Source organism: Anarrhichthys ocellatus, unplaced genomic scaffold, assembly GCF_004355925.1.
Source record: "Anarrhichthys ocellatus isolate YVR2014 unplaced genomic scaffold, GSC_Weel_1.0 scaffold4, whole genome shotgun sequence".
NCBI lineage: Eukaryota > Metazoa > Chordata > Actinopteri > Perciformes > Anarhichadidae > Anarrhichthys > Anarrhichthys ocellatus.
Window position 1 is genome coordinate 10,533,124 of NW_022280034.1, and position 21,374 is coordinate 10,554,497.

At 43.6% G+C, this 21,374-nt stretch overlaps 2 protein-coding genes across 3 annotated transcripts; one reads left to right on the top strand and one right to left on the bottom strand.

Annotated features, from left to right (window-relative positions):
* Positions 1-579: 579 nt before the first annotated feature.
* Positions 580-4,918, bottom strand: LOC116381291 (retinol dehydrogenase 13). The gene is made up of 7 exons (XM_031843339.1): positions 4,709-4,918; positions 3,486-3,604; positions 3,207-3,362; positions 2,992-3,096; positions 2,618-2,830; positions 2,395-2,496; positions 580-1,688 (listed from the first exon to the last, which is right to left on the bottom strand). The coding sequence occupies exons 1-7, from the start codon at positions 4,771-4,773 to the stop codon at positions 1,381-1,383; spliced, it is 1,068 nt and encodes a 355-aa protein (XP_031699199.1). The 5' UTR covers positions 4,774-4,918; the 3' UTR covers positions 580-1,380.
* Positions 4,919-6,667: 1,749 nt separating this feature from the next.
* On the top strand, positions 6,668-17,144 carry sbk1 (SH3 domain binding kinase 1). 2 transcript variants are annotated; one of them, XM_031843338.1, is made up of 4 exons: positions 6,668-7,391; positions 13,891-14,132; positions 14,818-15,020; positions 15,532-17,144. In XM_031843338.1, exons 1-4 carry the CDS (start codon positions 7,354-7,356, stop codon positions 16,357-16,359), a joined length of 1,311 nt encoding a protein of 436 aa, XP_031699198.1. In that variant the 5' UTR covers positions 6,668-7,353; the 3' UTR covers positions 16,360-17,144. The 2 variants fall into 2 exon arrangements, with proteins under 2 accessions (XP_031699198.1, XP_031699197.1); XM_031843337.1 differs by lacking the exon at positions 6,668-7,391 and having other exon boundaries at positions 9,316-14,132.
* Positions 17,145-21,374: the final 4,230 nt, after the last annotated feature.

The window sequence follows — 21,374 nt, forward strand, 5'->3', positions numbered from 1 at the left end:
CTTGTTTTCATGGTAAACGTTATATTACTTATGTAGGGGTAGTTGTACTGCACTGAATTACCATGCAACATTAATACAAATCATTTTTTTTTGAAAAGCAGATAATGTTTCTATGATGGATTACCAAACTGACTTTCTTACCAAGTTCTATTAAACTAAATAAAAAGGATTCCAAGATGAAAAAAAACTTTCACAAACTTGAAACAAATCGGGATGAATGGTCAGCCTGTTGTGTACACATGATCTGTACGAAAAACTTCAGAATTATAATACTAGTCTCTAAATTGATGCCAAAAGACAGATGGCGCCATTTGTATCGTCTGCTTTAATCCACTGATAAAACTATTCGCAGTACTCTCAATATGTACCTACAGGAAACATGCAAGAGAATGCCTCTCTCTGTAAATAATATATAATATATATATAATAAATAAACATATATGGTTCAAATTAGTGAAACTTGATTCACTTGTTTTCCTGGAGGCTGTGCAGATAAAGTACGTTAAATACTGTCTGTGAAATGTTCCAGCAGGCATAAAAACAACAATGGCTAAAGAGATTTTGATTTACAGATTTTAAAAAGCTTAAATAGTCTTGTTTTATGGTGGGGATTTTAAGATTTTAGTGGCTTTTTAGGTAATCCTCCTTTCCTTTCTGTTTTTTTCCCTCAGATTAGATGTTTCTCCAAGCCCCTTCCAGTTTTAGTACACACTGTAAACCGTACTTTGGCGTTTCATTTTTACCTCTTTACTTAAGATTTTATTTAATTAGTTCATTTCTTTTTGCAGCACTCTTTATACCATCTTCCCATCGGTTTTTGAATCAATAAAAATAACTTACAAGACGATTAAGTAATTTATTTACTGGTAAAGGCTAAAACCGTGTTCAACAGTAGCATAAGAGGAGAAGAGTCATGAAGTCAACAAAACAAACAAAGTGACTCACTAACGTGAGGCTACATCCACACTGATAAGCTTCCTGTAGTTAAGCAGCAATATCTATTAAAAGGTTGTGAACGTTAGCTAACATTGGCCACCATAAGCTGCTAGTAACACCAGACAAAGTGAGGCTGTAGCAGCAAAACCCCCGAGTGTGTTGAAGTGAGTTGAGTTGTCATTTGCTAGAAACAAGTGTTATTTTCTTTTTTTCTTTAAAATGATACAAAGTCTTGCTTTTCAAGAAAAGAGTCGTTTGTCAAAGGGTGCTTGTTGAACATGTTTTAAAGAACCCTGATGCAGGAACATCAAGGCATGTACAAAAGACTGTCTTTATTCAGACAACCAGACTAAATGACTCAGACAGTAAATTGTTTCATGAGCCAGACACAGCTCAAGCAATAAAGGTCCATTATCCCCTGCCGGCCCAGTGGCCAGAGCAGGCCTACAGCCCCACAGCGGGTCCTGGACTGTGTCTCTGCTCTTGGACAGTCTGTGCAGCTTTGCTCTGGACTTCTGTTGCTGGGTTTGACTTGTCGGATTGTCCTTTCTCCTCCAGACCTACCAGCCTGCTGCTGACCTCCCACAGCCTGCGAGCTGCCTCCTCATCCAGGGCTTGGGGCGCCGGTTCCTTTTCTGTCATCACGTCATAGTACCTCCCCGTCACCCCTTCCATCTCCTCGGACACTGCCAGGTAGACGCTGGGCTGGGCCCCCAGCTCTGGGCTCTTTACCAACATGGAGAAAAAGGGACCTGTCGGGGGGGGGGTGGTGCAGGTTTAAACTCAGCAGGAATACCATGCTTTAACCATCTTTCAGATCCTATCCTTTATTAGATTTATTGGCAAATGTCAAGTGACAATCCCGGAACTTACTGGATTCATGTAGTTGTCGGTGGTATATGACGAAATGAAACGCTTACATGAATGTGCAACAATTATGTTTGTTCATATCCAAATCTGGCACACGTTGCTCTGTGGATTTGTATTATCTTTTAAATGATCTCAATAACAAACACGGTTGTCCTGTGGAGAGGATTTTTATTACCTTTGAGTGCATGTATTAACAAAACTAACTAATTGCACTATAAAAAAACAAATGTGCAATCACTGAAAAAGTAACAAGAGCGTGCATCAGCATTGGTAGCACTGGTGTACTTTGATTTCAGAGGTTTTATTTGAACTGTAATATAATCTTAGTTGATGTGATGTAGACACTTTATAATGAATGTTTTTACAGTTCAAATGTTGTGGATAGGAAACTTTTTCTAAACAGAAATACAGTCAGTTTATGTTTTATATTTCCACAGACCAAGTAGATGAGAATAGAAAACTCACTGAGTAGACCAATGCCATGTAGCAGAGCTCATACAGCCCGAGCTATTTGTTCCATGTGCATTGGGTATAAGCATTTATTGATTTCTCTAAATTCAGAATCCAATAAGAAAGCCGGATACTCACTGAGCACAGAGCTGGAGAACTGTGATTGGTGCAGACCCGTGTGCCTCCCGAGCTCCGTGGCAACAACGCCGGGGTGCGCAGCATTCACTGTGACTCCTGTGCCTGTTACACACACACACACAGCATTGTTTAAAAATATACATCCACCGGCCAATTACAAACAAGAACATAGGCCGTACTCCCTCCCACACATGCCCACATATGCATCAGCCCGTAGACTTGCCTTGTAATCGCTTGGCGAGCTCTCTGGTGAACAGAACATTGGCAAGCTTGCTCTGACAGTACGCCTGCTTGGTATCAAACTTCTTCTTCTCCCAGTTCAAGTCCTCGAAGTCAATCTTTCCAACAATGTGGGCGAGCGAGGCCATGTTGATCACTCTGCTGGGGGCGGACTCCTTCAACTTATCCAGCAGCAGGTTGGTCAACAAGAAGTGGCCTGGAGGAAGACAGAAACGACCGGGGTCAGGTAGGGATGGAGAGAGCGAGGCTTTCTTAGAATTAAAATACAGTTTAGATACATTTTCTCACAGAGAGTTGAGAAAAACCAGACACCCCCGTCTGTCTCCGTTTGCCTGCTTGTTCAGTTAAAGTCGGTACCTAAGTGGTTAACTCCAAACTGCATGTCGAAGCCATCTTCTGTCTTCCCTGCTGGACATCTCATGACTCCAGCATTGTTTACGAGTACATCCACACGCTGCTCCTCTACAAGACAATGGACTTGTTATTTAAGAAGCCGTTACTGGGTGTGCTTTGTTTCAATAACTGAACACATAACTGGAGAAGAGACAGAGCGACACGCTTTGTTTTCTCACCTCGTTTGATTCTCTCTGCAAACTCTCGAATGGATTTCACGGAGGCCAGGTCGAGGTGACAGGAGTAAACGTGAGGATTCAGGGTCTTCCCTCTTATTTCCTTTGCAGCCGCCTCGCACTTCACCATATCCCGACATCCCATAATGATCCGACCCCCTGAAAGATGCCGAAATGGGGGAAAGGAGTGTGTCATTGAGGGCAGAAGAACCGCTAAAGATTTTATAATTTGTGGGGGGTTTTTTTGCATTCAATTCAGAGTCATAATTATTTTCTCCGCACCTCTCTTGGCCAGTTCTTGGGCAGTCTCCTTCCCGATGCCCGTGTTGGCTCCTGTTATAACCACAGTCTTTCCATTGATGGTGGCCTTACTGGGACACCGGCCTCCAGTCACATGGTTCCTATGAGAATAATTAAGTTCAGTGCCATCTTATTTAATAGCACACCTCCTCTTTCAACATCACAACCAGGCGTCATGGATTTCTCCCTCAAACTGAAAAACATATCTTGTCTACCTTGTGCCAAAAACAATTGCCAAATGGGAAAGGCGGGCCACTGCAACACGGCCCCAGAACTTCAAGGGCCCAAAAGAAAGCTCAAGGCTTACTGTGTGTGAACTGGTTTGTGCTAATCTTATTATTTTAAATAAATTAAAAAATATATATATATGATTATTATATATATGAACTGATGTAATAAGGGCCTTAGTTAGGTGGAGCTATGCTTGTAATCACATGATGTAACATAAGTGAAAACACTGGTGTGGCTAGACGTAGCATGGCGTGATTGTGATTGTGTAGCATGTCCTCTTCCCAGGTTACGAGGTGGAGAGGAGGTTGTGTGGCTCAGGCTCTAGCTGTTTGTCGACACCTGGAAGCAGCGTGACGTCCTCCTGGATCCACCTATTTCCCATATCTTCACCATGTTGTCACATGGATTGTCTATATTGTAATTGTATTATGTTAGTCTATTCTATACTCTACACACACACACAACATCTATTGCAAGTCTGTCTGTCCAGGGACAGGGATCCCTCCTCAGTTGCTCTCACTTATGCTTCTTCCATGTTTGGTCGGGCTGTATAAATAAAGTTGTCATGACTGTTACACAGTTCTAACACATGGTTAAACAAAGAATTTCCTTAAGTTCACACTAGCCTTAATAACTGTGAGTGAGCGAACAGAATGACACCTTTACAATCTATTCAATACAATACAATAACGTTATAAATGCTGCCTTTGTGCAGCCTATCCATCTGTATAGCTGAGTCATGGAGGTTGTACTTTGTGGGCTTGTTGTCCTGGCTTGTGTACAGTAAGTTAGTAGTTAAGTGCTGTCTCCTCACTATGAGAACGAAGCTCAATACTAACGTTACTTACTTAATAAGTAGCTGCTAGCGTAACATGTATAGCAGCGTAACGTTACATGTATAAGCGGCAAATGTGACACAGACAAGTGTAAAATACACAGTTGCATCACGATACAGTGGGTTTATCTCTACTCACTTCAGTAAAGCAGCAGCTCCAAACACTGCTCCAAAAAAAGAGACTGGTAAAACATATCTGCTCATGGCTTCCGAATAATGCGGGCGGCATTTATAGCTTAAAAAACGTGGTTCTAACACCGTTTCCACAATTTGGTTTGATAATATACTCTCAGTGCCACAAGGTTAAGCGCGCATGTTTTTAGCGTCATCGACTGAGCGTAAAGCCCCATGGTATTGTGGGAAATGAAGTGCAGAAGGAGGCGTACGTCCAAAACAAGCAATAAACGACTTTTTAGCAACATTGTTGCATGGATTTTGTAAATAACAGGCACAGTTGTAAAAAGTACAGTAACAATGTGAGTGATTTTATATCTAGAGAATTTATTGTGTGTTTTCTGTTACTCTTTCAAAAACATCTTTACAATTAATTCTGGCGTTTGTTTTTTACTCCTGAGATGTATGAAAGTGAAGCTAACTCAGGGAATCTCTCAATTGCATTCACATTTGTCCTTGCGATCACATGTTGGGAATAAAAACGTCATGAGGACAGAATAAAACAGTCGCCCCATAATGCCTGGAGGTGCGAGGGCTGGGGTATAGTTGTGTATGCAGCATAATTTGAAGAACACAAAAACAGTTTTTCTTGTTTCTTCCTAAGTGTTGTAGATATGAGCCTTCTCTAAAAACAGAGCGGGTTGAAATAAATGTTGAATCTAACATGTGGTTCGCGAACAGCATAGAAGTCCAAGAACTTTAAGAGACCAAAGCTTGAGGCCCTGCGTTAATATCCCTCCACTATGACGATGCAGAGCAGCTAAGGACACAAAGTATGTGCACCAAGATCAATTTGAGAACAGTGAAAAAACAAGGCCACCCCCTTGCGACAAGACGTGACACATAAAAAGTAAAAACTAGGACGTGAGTCTGGTGCCTGAAAAAATAGGAGAGAGGAGGTGAGGGAGGAGCAGCCCTGCTCTATTTGTTCACACCTCAGAGGTGTGTGTCCCTGGTGTGTTTTGACCCTCCATGCTCTCAGCTGTCAGCCCACATGTGCTTTGACCTTCACTGTGATTTATGACGGGCTCTGTTTCCAAGATGACCCAAAGGGAACTCTTCGCCTCGCTGCCTGTTGGCCTCACTCTTCCGTGTGAGACACCTGAATGTCTCAAAGAGTCGCTGAAGATGCAGCTATTCAATAGCCACCCATCTCCCCAACTAAAACAAAGGGACCAGAGTGAAATTATCTTGTTTCAGGAGACAGGAAGATCATATTCCCCTTTACTATCTGTTTTTCCCTCCAAGGCTTCATTCTTCCTTCCCCCCCCCTGTGATCTGGACTGCTTGAAAACAGTTTATTTTTCACTCTTCTCAGCATGAACCTGACCTGCATCTCTTCAACGTAAATCTGGGCTTGGGGAACAGAGAAAGCAGAAAAAGGTATGCATTGACGTAAAACCAATAACTCAAAGGAATAAAAAGAAGTTGCTCAAATGTATGATATGTGACTGACGTTTGAGGGTCTGAGGGGAGATCAAGACAAGTAAAATGTCTCTTCATGAGGATCTTCATGAAGCCTTCAACCCATCGGATCAGTGGTATTTGATGATGATGCATTAAGGTTATCTCTGTCGATACTGCTTTCTCAATCCAATCTGTTCTGCTTGGCAAACGTGTCTGGCAGGAGGCCTGTTGTTAAACATGTACAGTAAAAGGGGAGCTGCCAGGGGACTGAATTCATTCAGAAGTCTTGCCTTGTTGTTGCAGGACAGTTGGCAAAGTCACCGCGTGAAGAACTTGAGGCCATAAGCTGTTGAATTATGCAAGAGAGGGGCAGCTTGTTATTCCTTCAAAGCATGAATCAAAAGTTTAAAAAAAAAAAAAAAAGCTTACAGACGCATTGGGGTTGGAAGGTTGGATGCTGCAGCCAGGCACTAGGACCCGGGACACGTGAGCGTATTAGTTTGCCAGAGGGTGGAGACGGCGAACAATAAGGGAGCTAACTGGTAGGACCAGCAGAGGAGCAAGATCTGAGACCACCACGCCCCCTCCTCACCCCCAGAGTCCCGCTGGACCGTTGGACTAAACAGACTGACCGGCAGACAGCGAGAGCAAGACGCAGAGCTGAATTTAGAGAGAGTGGGGACATGTGGGTTGGTCCACGCATGCATGAGAGCAGAGGTTTGCTGAGTTCCCTGCGTGGATGTGAGTGAATGGGTTCGCCTCAGCGCGCGTGTGTGTGTGGTGCTGAACTGGGTCATGCGGACCACTGGTGGAGCGAAAGATAAACACACACCCTCCTCCCGCTGCTTGGTGGGCGCTCAGAGGAGGGATCCCAGCCTGTGTCCTCATCTCAGCCTCCAGCATCAGATGATGCTTTGATTTATTCAGCCCCCGAAGAAAGTCACTAAGTGAAGAGCTTCTCAGGAGCACTGGGATCTTCTTGGGCGGGCAGCAGGCACAGCATCAACGGCGAGATCTCATCCGAGCTTTTCCATCCGTGAAAACAGCGAGCTTTTTTTTTAGGTTTTTAATGGACCCGCGCGTGTTTTTGAGCACCTATACCTGATTGATAAGTTCTTAAGCGAGGAGACCCATCGATCGGTTTCTTGCAGACCTCTGCGGACCAGAGCGGACCGGAGCGCAGCAGCTCTGCTCGCCGAGCGGATGCAGGACCATGGAGGAGAGAGACAGGTCGCCAGCAGGTGAGCGAGCAACCTAGACGCACCCCGAGGTGCCTGAAACCGAAAAGTCAAAGATAAAGGTTGAAAAACGATTGATTCATAAAAAATATATATATATAATTCAGATTTGTATTTGTGGATTTGAATTGTTTTCACACGTAATTCTGATGATTGTGAGCAACTTTGTGTCGTCGGAACTTTGACTCATTCTAATGGACAATATTCATATATTAATAATATATTCGCCTATTGCCCGCTATAGTCTATAATAAAAAATCAATGCCAGCAGTTATACAGCACTACAGCTGCAGGATTAACTCTAACTGGTTGCGCTGCGTCTAAATGTGTATCCTCACCCACATTCCTTCATTCATTGAAACTTTTTGGGATTCGGTCCGTGCTAAATGGACGCGAGGGCATGCCGGGGGAATCCACATTTAATGACCCTTTTATACTTTGTCCAGCGCGGACAGGTGATATCTCATCGTTAATGTCATCTAATGCATTTAAATGAGCAGCTGACTTGATAGAGCATGAGCCTGTAAAAGCAAAGCGTGGAGGCTGGTAATGGACTCTAAATGAAAGGCAACAGCAGCTAATACACACGGATATGCCATAGTAATGGCTGGGACCTTTTAAAGGAATAGTTCATCCCAAAGTCAAGCAAAACTCTGAGTCCAAATTGCTTTACCGGGAGCAGGTATGCTATTATTTCCCAAAACACTGTAAACACTGAAAATGTATACAGAGAGAAAGAGTTTAATAATCAGATATTATACTTAGCGTTCAGTTCCACCTATCAATCATCACAATTAATATACATAATGGTAGAAAATGCTGCACTTTCCAAATACAAACACACCTTAACGAGCAGACATATGCGTATAAGCCTGGGATCTTAAGTTAAAGTGGAGTCCAAAAGAAAGACCAAATCTTCCCTCAAATATTCAACCTTGAATTAATCAAAAACATCCTGGGAGTCATCCCAAACGTGACCTGCAGAGCTAATAGGGCGTCTGCCACTACGGACAACAAATAAAAGGACAGCAATCTTACGGCTTAAACAGATCCCAGAGAAGGACCCAGTCCAACAGCTGGCACATACACACCAGCTAAACCCATCACTGCCCCTCACATGGCCACAAAACTGAAAGAAAGGCACACACACATGTTTCACAATGAATACAGGCAAAATGGTGTTAAAACAACATGTTACCAACATTTAAATCAGTTCAATAAAAGGAAATCAGACTCAGCAGACACAGTGTGCTTTTGGAAATCATGGCTGCTCAGACAACAGAAATTATGCAAACATTGTCAATTAGTATATATAGAGGACATAGTCTGTGCCTTGCTGGATGGATTAAAGAAAGAACACATCACATAATATCTGCACATTAAATCCTAACCAGCAATTATTAGTGAGAAAACAGTGTTTGATTTATGTACAGTGTGTTCTTGTCTTTAAGTGTCTTGTACATTCTGTCCTATCGCTTTTGCAGCAATAACTTATAACCAGCCATTTGAGAGCGAGAGAGAGAGCGAGAGAGAGAGCGAGAGAGAGGGGGGGGGTTAATTGCAGCATCAGCAATCACCATTAGTCCATCGATTGTGGTTAGAGGCTATACTGTACGTGAGCGCGATCACAAGTCACCATATACTGTTAGTTTGTCTTGAAGTGGAGGGCGAATTGGTCGGTAAAAAAGGAGCAGTGTCCTCTTTAGCGATGCTCTTACATCATTTAGCCACACCCCCTTTTAGACCCCATTTTCTGAGCTCATAATAGAGTCACATTTCCCCATGTATTTGGCATCAAAGGGACAGAGTCTACAGCATGTGGTACTAAGAGAGGGATGCTTCAATTTAGTCTCACTTCACCCAATCCCACTCTCTCTCTCTCTCTCTCTCTCTCTCTCTCTCTCTCTCTCTCTCTCTTTCTCCGTCCCTCTCTCTTGTCACATCAAGCCTCCCAATTGGAACTTGAGGCCATTGGATTGTGAGGGAGTGTGGGTATGGTACATTATTCCATTATTGCAGTGAAATTTCACTGTGAAAATATGTTTTACAGTACATGGTTATGATGACAGATGCTCTACAGTTTCTACAAGATTGATTTATTCTGCATTGGCATGTTTGTTTTTTGTTTACCAATGTGCCTGTTTTTTTCTTTGTCGGTCATTTGTGGTCCCTGCGCAGTACTAGAGCCAACTGTCCTTCGCCTCCCATCGCTCATCTCCACTCTCAGTCATTGTTTGGATCCGTTTAACCTTGGGTTATCCCTTTCCAGGCTTTAGTTCGTCCCAGCAGGAGGCCAATGGCCAGCGGCGTTTCTGCCAGCAAGCAGCAGCGCATGGGATGTGTGGCATACAGTGGCGAGAGAGAGAGAGAGAGAGGGATGATGGGAGGGAGAGTAGAGGTGAGATAAGTCAGGGACGGGTTACCCAGCACTCGGTCCCAGCAGGGATTCTCCATATGAACAGCCGGGCCAAGCTGAGAGCAAGTGATTTGTCAAAGTGAGTGCCCGTGGCCCAGGCCGCTAGTTCACCTATCACAGCACAGCGGGAGGTTTCTTCAGCCGCGTGTTGACGGAGGCACTAAAGTCCCCCACTCACCGGCTCTGATGTTCTGTGTAAGGAAGGTGATTCCGTTTTTTTGCACCTGAGTAAGGAACAGAGTGTCCTGACAGCAACACAAGGAAGCCCATTTTGTTTTCTTCATCGTATGACAGATTGCTTTGGATGGCAGTCATTTGTTTTTATTCTATACACACTGAGACAACAAAGAGAGGGTCAGACAGATGCATGTGTGTGTCTATGCATGCAGTTGTTTTCTCTCAGTCAGTGAGAGAAACCACGTCCGTCACATCGTATTTCACTCTCTGTTTTCGCCGTGACCCAGAGGCAAGGCATGTTGGGCATTTTGACAGTAAATTGGACACAAGAGATCAGTCTTCACCCATAATGACTCTTCTGCCGAGAGCAAAGCAACTAGTCCATTAGTAATGGAGAGAGGTAGCACCGTGAAGCAGGCTCTGCAGTCTATTCATTTCTTTCATTAGTCCCTTGTTTACATTGTCGAGAACAGACAAGAGAGAGCTGTGTGTAAAGCTGCTGATATATGCTTTGTGTACATTGAAAGACATGTGTTAAAGATACAGATACAGCTTCAACTCTGTTGCCCAATTTTTGATCTTTTCCACGACCACGATTAAGCTCATCCCCTGTATGTGAACCTGTATTCATGTCTGAACCTCACCCCTACTTATGTGCTAATCAATGTCATGTCACAGTTTATTGAAAGCAAAAGTCAGGGGATCACCAAAGTCAGTGGAATTGATCGTGTGGGGGAGATCATGAATGTTAGAACAAAATTTACCAATAGCTTCCAATGGCTTCCAATAGCTCAATAGTTGTTGAGATATTTTAGTTTGGACCAAAGTGGGGGACAGATTGACCAAGCAGCATAGCAGCATTGCCATCATGGCTAAAAATAAAGCTTATCTCTGAGAACAGTTGAAACTTGTGCCACCTGAAGTCCACATTAACACCTAAACTCACAAATGTAACCCTCAGAGTTCAGAGGCCAGATCACAGCCCGAGGCTATCAAGAGACAGTCTGTGAAAAGAGAGACTGTTGTCAGCTGCATCACAGGATAAATCTCTGTTCTCATCTTCAGGTGTTTATAGAAGAAAAAGGTCAACTGCTTCTGCGGTTTAATCTCATGTGTGACACTCGCAGTCAACCACAACAGGTATCCAGACCGGCGCTGTGGTTATTAGGACGTGAAACTGGATGTTTTTCCGGGAACAACCTGGTTTTTAAGAGGGTTATACTGCGAAAGCACTCAGCTCTGTTTGAGTAATTGCTAAATGGACCGAGATTGCCAATCTGTATTTGAGGGGAATTTAGTGGCAGGAAAACAGATCATTGCTGCATCTTGCATCTGCACTTTTTAGGAATTTGAAAAAAAACAGGCTTGTTTTCAGGCTGTCATTGTTTTCTTGACTGTGCATTTTTGAGTTTATTTACTGAGATTTTTCAAAAGGTTGTCAAACACTCAAATGTCAGGGGATTTTTCATCACAATTAAAACATAAAAATCCCAAATATTGATGTTTCAAGGACTAACCTGAACAACACAAAACAATACAAGGAATAAGTGAGCAGCCCAGGGATCTGTTTGCACCAGGCAAACAGATGATTGACAGTGAGTGGGACTGGCTCAAAAAAGACATTAAAATGTGCCTCAAGCCAAAATCGTCATCTGCATGTTGAGTGGGATGCTGTTATCTTGTCTTTAGCTGTCTGAGAGGACAGGAGAGGAGCAGAGGGCAGCATGGGGGATCAGTGGGGCATGTGGCTGAGCCGTGCAGAGGCTCACAGCTGCTGCCTCTCAGAGGTAGGAGCACAAAAGGCCTTTGAGTGTCACTGTGCGACTGATACACCGGACCTCCCTGCCCCCCCAAACACTCACATACAATAATCTCCCAGAGACCACATAACTTCATCACCACACCTCCAGGGCACTGCACTGCAGTTTTTGGTTCACATTTACAGCATCATTGCAGCTATGGGGATCACAGTCCCCCAACCACTCATCACATTTCAGAACTCTTAATTCAGTTCTGCAAAGGAAATGAGTGCAAAGCACCCTGCACTGTTGGGTGTGGGGGTGCTTTTGTCTTTGTGGGAGCTGAGTAATGTGATTAAGATCCATGCTGCAAATTCTGCCCGTGGAGCTGAGTGGAAGAAGTGCCAGTAAACAAGCGCTCCCTTCGCTCTGCTTTGCCTGCCGCTGATGAAGCCTATGGGGCCATGCCGGGTGGGTTGTCAGAGGAAATGTGCTTCCAGTCCGTCTGTCTGTCCTGTTTAAATGTTTAATCACCAAACCTGGACCGCGGACCGGTCTGGATAATGATTAACTTTTGTGTTGACTCGTTGAAGGCTATACAGTGGGCACGCTCAGAATGAGTAGGCTACAATATTCATAGTCTCTTATATAAGCATCTCCATGATAAGAATCAGGAAGCAAGTGTTAGCTACAGAGATACATACAGGGGGCACTTTCTATTTGCAGAGTTTTCTTCTTCGACAAAGAGTGATGAGCCAAGAACGCCAGGCTGCAAATGGCCGCATCCTATTTTAGTTTTCGCTGTAATAGTTATATTTATCACTCTCTTCCCACAAGATAGCCGAGGAACCTCAACACCTTCGGAACAAAACCTCCTGTGCCATGTTGTCTTCAACTGTACATTTGCTATACTGCGCATTAATTTAGTGCTGCACCCCCCACAACATGCACCTGTCAGTCGACACAGACGCATTTGTGACGCTCTCGTTTAAACCAGTGGTGCTGAGAAACTGGCTGCAGGGAGACAAGAACAAAGTGCAAAGCAGTTGCCTTTGAATGATGGATGAAAAAGGCCATCAGCAAAATTGTTTGCGCTGATTTGATGCCCATTAGTGGGCCTGTGTGTGTGTGCATGCTGCGCATGATTGGATGATTACATTTGATTTTGTGTGTATGGAGGGGGGTTGAAGAGAGACAATGGGTAAGATCATTAGTGTGATCCACTAGTCATTTCCTCAAAAGGGTCCATTTTATACAGTTTGCATAATAGTTTTATTGTTTGCTCAATCACTGTGGCAGAAGCTCACCTGCACAGTCACTCATCTCTGATTTTTTATTTTTTATTTGTTGGTACATTTAGTGTGCAGCTGTATTTTCCCTCCTGGGATCAGTTTGACCTATTTCAAACTTGCCACTTCTGAAAATCAGCAATCATTTTTCTGTTGCAGTATTTCTTTTCTTATAAGCTCATAAGCAACCTCTTTTCCTCACAGCACAACTGGCTGTATCTACTGTTGGGAAATGTGTATGTATACCTCAGAGCGGTCACAGATGACCATGCCTTACCAGCATGTATATACCACGGCGCTGTCAGCTCTCTCCATTTGTTTCCATTTGTTTGTCCTTCTACCTGGTCGTATTGATTTTCCCATAGCTGTCTGGCTGTAAGTGCTGTCTGAGACCAGCCATATGTGAAAGCTGGCCAGAGTGATCTAGAGGGACAGCAGGGGGTTTAATACATTTACTGAAAGCACTTCCCATGTTGATGCCTTCCCTGAATTGATTGTATGGAAATGAAGGTCTGTTAAAGCCTCCCTGATTTAACCACGCTTTGGGACACAATGTGCCGACAAGATTATATGGATGTGTGCGCCAACTAATATAAAAATACTTGAGATGATTCTGTCATAAACACATTCAGGCATAACATTTATATCGCATCACTTTGTTTTTCTTGTAATCTATATTTTTTTTATCATTGTCACATTTTGTTCAACAAATCAAATGAATCCTATACAGATATGCAAAATAATAATAATAATGTTTGTAAAATACTCCACAAATCAAATAAATATTCCTACATTGATCTGCAGCATTATCTAATATCGCGTTCCATCATCATAGCAGATGAAAACCTGACTCTATGCGGTGTTTGCTCCTCTTCATTCAGTCTGCCCCACAGCGTCAAGGCGAGCCTGTCTCTTTCTCCGTCTGGGCCGGGACGGGTGGGCAGCGGCGGGGGCTCCCCTACATCCAAGATGGGCTACTGCGGAGGGGTGCCTGTGGAGGACATGCAGGCCCTGGCCATCGCCTCTCTGTCGGCAGCAGACATAGCCAAACAATATGAGCACATCCGTGAGCTGGGGAAGGGCACGTACGGCAAGGTGGACCTGGTGGCACACCGGACACAGGGTGAGTTGAGATCTTTAATCTTTATCTCTTGTATTAGTCTGTCTTGAGCGTCGACCATACAAGTACAAAAAAGACATTTTGGACAGCAGATTGTTCAGATCTCCACATTGTGCCAGCATTCCTCACAGCTGAAGAGAACCAGCTAAGGCAGAGCAGCATGTTGTAAAGCCTCAAGGCACAGTGCTAAGACGTTCATTTCGGCAGTTAAAAGGGTTTGTTGAGGATTTTTTTAGGGCTACTGTCTAATCCTTGCTTGTAAGTAATTCAAGGTTATAGAGCTGGTGTGGTCTGAAAGCGGAATAACGAAGCAATGTCAAGTATTGCAGAGTGAGGCTGAGAGGGCGGCAGAGATTTAAAGTGCTGCATGCGCTCAAAAGAGCCTCTGTATTTCTGCAGCTGTGCTCTTGAACAGCTGGTTGTATGTGTGTAACGGAGATAAGTTTCATTCACTGTACATGTTTATAAGAATGAATGTAGCAGCTGTCATTAACACAGGGTTCGGTAGTTGGAAACCTCTCCACTCCCTTAGAGTGTCAGGTGACACTTTCAAATTCACTGTAGGTGCTTTTCTCACTTGTTTTGGATAGTAAAACGTTGGCAATAGTTATTTGATGTATAGGTTTGATACACCAGAGCTCAATTTTGTCCATCCACATGTTTATATCTGAATTTTTCTTTTTTTTAGGCACCAAAATGGCACTCAAGTTTGTCACCAAGAACAAGACTAAGCTCAAGAGTTTCCTGCGGGAGTACAGTCTAACAGGCTCACTTAGCTGCAGCCCTTTCATAATCAAAGTCCTGGACGTACTCTTTGAGACGGAGGACAGCTATGTGTTTGGACAAGAATATGCCCCTGCCGGGGACCTTTTCGACATCATCCCCCCACAGGTAAAGCAATCATTCTTCCTTTCACCAATCCCCGTCCTCACTCAACCAGAGCTGCTCCAATCAGCCCCCATGTTCAAACAAGGCAGTTTTAACAAGCTCTCCTGGGATTGGAGCCTTATCTTTGTCCCAGTTTTCTCTCTGCGCAGAGCTCTCACTTCGCGTTAGTGCTATTCCAGTTGATGCGATGGTTGCTTGACTTCAAAGTCCTTCTAAAGACTCATTAATAATGGTTGCAGCGGAACTCAAAACTTAGACTCTTTTGTTTCAGTTTTTCTTTTTGGAGTGCATCACTTTTCAAACTGTTCTTTCATCCCACCACTCAATATAACCATCACCTACTCTTTTTCAACTCTTCTGTAACCTACTCACCACGAAGCTCTTTTTCTGGTATCACCTCTCATAGTCTCACCTCCTACACAATGTACTGTATATATTAGACTGCGTTAATCCAAATCTCTATTTGTATGCCTTTGTTTCTCCAACACTTTCCTCCTCTCTCTCTTCTTCTCAGGTGGGTCTGCCAGAGGAAATGGTCAAACGCTGCATGCAGCAACTGGGCCTGGCTCTGGACTTCATGCACAGTAAAAACCTGGTGCATCGGGACGTCAAGCCTGAGAATGTGCTCCTGTTTGACCGTGAGTGCCGCCGCATCAAACTGGCTGACTTTGGCATGACCAGACGCGTGGGATGCCGCGTGAAACGGGTGAGCGGCACCATCCCCTATACAGCGCCAGAGGTGTGCCGCGCCAGCCGTGCTGAGGGTTTCCTCGTGACCACCAGTCTGGATGTTTGGGCGTTTGGCGTTCTGATCTTCTGTATGCTGACGGGCAATTTCCCCTGGGAGGCAGCGTTGGCGGCCGATGCCTTCTATGAGGAGTTTCGACGCTGGCAGAAAGCAGGGTGTCCTGTGGGGACCTACCCGTCCCAGTGGCGCCGCTTCACTGACGATGCCTTGCGCATGTTTCAGCGGCTGCTCTCCCCCGAGCCGGAAAAACGCTGCGGAGTCAAGGACGTCTTCTGCTTCGTCAAGTACGAGCTGGTCAGCGAGCTCAGGCGCAGAGCATCTTGCCGAGCCAAGAGAGGCGAGAGGTCAAGCTCGGGAGTGTGCACTGGCAGTTGCACTTCCTCCGCGTCTTCCACTTCATCACGCTCCTCGCACAGACACCCGGAGCCCTCCACCCCTCCAGGAACATCCTGCCTGCGCCCGGCACCACTCAAACGCAGTGTCCTGTCCGACCCGCTATCTCCCAGAGAGGAGTCTGGACAACACCAGTCTCCAGGCCGAGACAAGAACAAAAGCCAGATGGTAATGGCAACTGCCATCGAAATCTGTGTGTGACCACGCGAACGTTAGCAGTGGAGACTAGATGGCTTTTCACAGTAATGACAAGCTGTGAAGAGGTGTTAATGACTACCACAGAGACTCCACTGAAAAAGAGGTAGCCTACTTTAACCATGAAAGAGAAGCTCGGGATCACATCCCCAGCTGTGGAAATGGACACCATCAATTAGCGGTACACACTTGGACAGCTTATCACTGCCATATGCCGGTTGGGTTTTGATTTGTGACCAAAGACTGCTTCCAAAGCTGAGAAGCTGTTTAAGAGTCCCATGATGTTGCTCCTCTCAGCAGCTCATCCTGCCATCCAGACATTTGTGTTTTCTGCCCATACACTGTGGTGGTGCTAATGATTCTATAATTAGATACTTCATAAAAAATGTATTCTGTCTTCTTTCACTCATCACTCAGTGTCTCTTTACTTGAGTTTATGTTACGTCTCTTTAACGGTGTTTATTTATCTCAGAGTATAAACTCCGGGGAGGCCAACACATCTGATCTGGTGATGCCGATCAGTGTGAGGCCGGTGATCCGAAGGCAATCTACGCAACCTGCCGTTTCTCAGACTTCCTGCCAACTTCCAATGCATAAAATCTGTCTTTTTTTCAAGGGAAAATGTTATTAAGAGAAAAATAAGAAAAATAAGAATCGAAACCTTTATGTAGCAGTTTGTATGAGATGTCTTCTTCATGTAGGTGACTTACATGAAGTTCTCAGAGATAGGCATCACCTCAGGACACTTCAGTAGGTAACTTCTTGTTTTATTATTAATGGCAATTCATTGACTGGCTGAAACACTCATCTGTCACTTTTGAACTGCTCCCAATGAGATTTATTTCCGGTGTAACAAAATAGAATACAGGGATTGTACATTTTATCAGTGAAAAAAAGGTGGTGAACGACGAACAAAGAAGAGGAGCAGAAATGTCTTTTTATTGTTTCTTTTCTACCTGCCTCGTGTGCTTGGATGTGTATGCGTGAGTTTCAAATCCTAAAGCACAAGATTTTTGTAAAGGAGGAGAACTCTTAGTGAAAACTACGACTCTTTATTGTAAATAATTTGATATTTCTAGGAGTGCACCATATTATCAGGTAGTTCAACTATGTAGCGGTACTCATTTTCTACAACAGGGAAAAGGGTTTTAGGGTTTTGCAGTTTCTGTTGAGGCAATGCATTGTATGTAGCAACAAAATATGACATAATGTACAGTATATCACAACAAATTAAATATATAGAAATATGATCAAGAGCCTTTCACAATGTATAACATGGTAGCGGCAGCAGTTCTCTTTTTTATTTGTATTGTTTTGGGGTTTATTGTCTGAGGTGAACCAAATTTTCTTGACACAGGTATATAACACACACATTGATGAATAGACACCACTCATTTCTGCATTCCCCTGTCACTACAATCTTATCATGAGCAACATCCATCTCCTGTGTAAAACATCATCATGCTTCCTGATTGTTAATTCTTCTCATTCCACCCAGTCTTCATTCAATCAACAAGAGGCTGCTTTGCAGTTCAACACCTTCACAGATGAATTTGCCATCATCACAAAAGGTGTTCCAATATTTGATTATCAACATGCAACATTAACACACTGCTCAGAATATGTTGTTGCACCCCGTATGCTCACCTTTCATTTAATTTGCCTCTCTCTCCCTGGGAATTCATCCAAATGTATCCCTTGAATAGCGGAGCCCAGGTGTTTGTTTTCTGTAGGGATGACCTCTGTGTCAGCTATAGATGGTCTGCGAGCTGATTGTTAATCGTTAACCAGCGTTCTGCTTCAGCTTCCAAAGAGATACTCCTAATTACGAAAGCATCTAAAAAGCAGAGTATGTTCAATGTGAATGCTTCAATGCATGCTCATTACCATTATTTTCCTTGCTTGAATTGCGTTACTCAGGTGTGTGCGTGTCCATGTCTGTGTTTGTGTGTGTGTGTGAGCGTGAATGTGTGCTTGTCTTCTCTTTATTTCCCCACTCCTCCCATGGCAGCCCATCAGCTCTGTCGCCATAGTGACAGTGCCAGTGCTCCCCTGGTTCCTCTTCTGTCCTCTTCTTGAAAATCAAGTCTAATTGAGCCCAAATGAAACAACTGGTCACCAACCCCCTCTTCCAGTCACCCACAGCTCCTCATGACAGTTGCTTAGCTTATTATACTGGATGACACATTTCTGCAGTTACACATTTTCCTGTATTTTATGAGCCAGTTCACAGACCTAAGCCTTTATCCAGTCTCATCAGGCATAATCTAAACCGTCAATGGTCCCTGTCATTTTCTTTGTCTCTTTCCATTCTTACTCTTGAGTCTGCAAAGGTATCTGATTGAGGCTGAAGACTTGTCAAGGTGATGTGTTGTATGCTGAGAAGTCGGCTGCCTCATAGGATCTGTCAAAAGGTAATCCATCAGTATGTTGTGGTGGAATATGAATTAGCCCCGCCCTACGTCTTGCTATTCGGTTTGTGGGATAACGTAGGATCTACATAGTAGAGCAAGACAGGGATTAGATGGACGGCGTGTTAAAGGTTATATACCGTAAAGCAACTCAACGTAACGCAACTCAATGCAAAACAAGTAAACATAGCGCAACTCAACATAACTTGATGCAACTTAAAGTAACTCAATGTAACATGGCGTAACATCCTACGAAACATTATGTAAAGCATCATGGCATGAGAAATCATGACATGACGTTACATGATGCCACATAACATGACGCAACTTGTCGTTCTGATGTGAGCAGCTGTGGCTTTGTTAAACATCATAGCCATTAGCATCATTAGACTACTATCAGTTGTTGCAATGTGCTTGGCAGTTTCTCATGGACTGTTATGACAGGAATTGTCGAGTTTATTGATGAGGTGTCAAATTATATCAAGTTTTGCTAACGTGCTAGAGCAGCCTTCCGTTTACCCAGATTATCCTGATCCAATGATCAATGAACTGTTTTCTGCCAGCAAGTGTTGTAGAATCTAATGTAAATACTATATGTACTGTGTCTTTAACAAAATAAAAAACGATTAACACTAAATATCCATGTGTTGAAATAAATTTATGAAGTGACACTTTATGGCTCCAGGGTATTTCTGTGGGTGTTTAGAAATACTGTGGTGGTATTTTTTTTCTGCCACTGCAGGCAAAGCTCATTCAGACCAGCTTTGTATGGTCCCCAGACTCCACATTAGATGAAGGTCAGCTTGAATCACATGTGATTTCCCGAGGCTTTGGTCTGGTTCGCCAGTGAACCCCCAGACTATTTTAATATGCCGACTTCCTTCTGAAAGCCCAATTAACACATCTGTAGATAGGAGTTATCTGCAACCCTCAAAGAGCAAATGAGTTCAAGGGCGGTTAGAATATGGCACCGAAGACGAGAACAGCAATCAGCCCACCGGCCCTTCATACTCTGCTGTTGTGTTCAGAGTGGAAGAGTTTCCTCAAGTTGTTATCAGACTGAGTTAGAACAGTGGCGGTAAGCTGTGGTGTATCTGCCACTGAGAAAAACTAATCAGTTTAGACAATGCAAGACAAAAGAAAGGTCAACCATGACACGCAGGGCTTGTGTAGTGAGTGGAAGCTTGTCCTTTGTGATAGCCTGTTCTCTGCCCTTAAAGGGCTACAGCGGTCTAGTGTCAGTGTAAGAGTCCTAATTGTGTTAGCTCAAACACACATCTGAGAAGATGGAAAATGCTGAAAAATGGAGGCATTTACTGGAGGCTACAGTTGTATTTAAAGGGTGAGGTCACCCAAATCACAAAAACACATTTATCCCATTTATCCTTTGGGATATCAATTTTTTGGTAAAAGCATACTCAATAGCAACTTTTCTTTCCAGAAACAATGTCTTATTTCTCAGGATAGCTTAGAGACATATTGTTATATTACTATCTGCATGGCTATACCAATAGGGTTAAGGTTTTTTTTTCCTCTTAATGGGCTGAAATGACCCTGTAAAGGTTAATTTAGCTGCAGCTTTCAAAAGACTGTCAGCTAAACCAAATTGGTTCCCGGCAGGCCTGGGGGAACCTGGACATTAAGCCTTTAGTAGGTGGGCAGGAGCATGGGCCGCTAAGAAAGTGATCTCGGCAGCTGTCTCCATGAGATCAAGTGTTGTATCTTCAAGTGTTAAATCCTCTTCAGTCATGCTCTCTCCACAAGGGCTAATGTCGGTAACATAAGGTGACTGTGTGACTGACGGGGCGACCGTTCACTGTTCTGACTCTTGTGACCATGATCTCTATGATGTCTCGCTTGGACAAATATTACAACATTTAGAGTAAGTAACAGTCTCCCCCGCAAAAAAAAATCCCACTCAGTTTGATGTTATCTCAGCATAAAATGTTTGACAGAAAGAAGAGGCTATCAAATCCTTGTCGATTCGCCGGAGAGTACAAATCAAAGTGAACTCGAAGAAAAATAAGAAATTCAGTAACAGTAACAGTTACAGAAAATCCTAATGAAACAAATTCATTTTAACATTTCTATGTAGCTTTTGACCTTATCCAGCTCTGTGCACGTACTATGGCTCACAATCTCTGAATTCTGCCACGCAATACTTGAAATACTGTATGTCTTTTCCAAAGCTCTTTCACACATGAAGATGTAGAAACAGAGGCATGTAATTACTGAACATGCCCGTCTTGCTGGTGAACAATAAAAAGATACAGCTGCTGTGTGCTTCACATACACCACCTAATGCGAATGGCTTCAATTCTGCTGCGTAAGTGGGCAAACATGTACAGGCGAAGCATTCTTCCGGAGGCTGAATGCACAGTAAACAAAGAACGATATTTTTAAGTTTTCCAAGCCGCATTCTGCAGAGTAATGCTATTTCCTGCTAATTTTAACACCACAGGAAACATACAGTATTAAACCTCCTGCGTCACCTCAGCTTCCTGCCTTCCTGCACCTACAGATGAATCGCTCTGAATCCACCGAATGCACCATGAACTATTCTTCCGTCCCTGATGTATTTTGCAAAAACAGCTGCAGGCATGACGCTGG

Excerpts from the sequence above, each read along its gene's own strand:
- LOC116381291 (XM_031843339.1), bottom strand. The coding sequence starts at position 4,773 with ATGAGCAGATATGTTTTACCAGTCTCTTTTTTTGGAGCAGTGTTTGGA. Across the intron at positions 3,605-4,708 it reads GGAGCTGCTGCTTTACTGAA|GAACCATGTGACTGGAGGCC; the intron begins GTGAGTAGAGAT and ends TTATTCTCATAG. Across the intron at positions 1,689-2,394 it reads GTTCTCCAGCTCTGTGCTCA|GTCCCTTTTTCTCCATGTTG; the intron begins GTGAGTATCCGG and ends CCCCCCCGACAG.
- sbk1 (XM_031843337.1), top strand. The coding sequence starts at position 13,742 with ATGCAAAATAATAATAATAATGTTTGTAAAATACTCCACAAATCAAAT. Across the intron at positions 14,133-14,817 it reads GGTGGCACACCGGACACAGG|GCACCAAAATGGCACTCAAG; the intron begins GTGAGTTGAGAT and ends TCTTTTTTTTAG. Across the intron at positions 15,021-15,531 it reads TCGACATCATCCCCCCACAG|GTGGGTCTGCCAGAGGAAAT; the intron begins GTAAAGCAATCA and ends TCTTCTTCTCAG.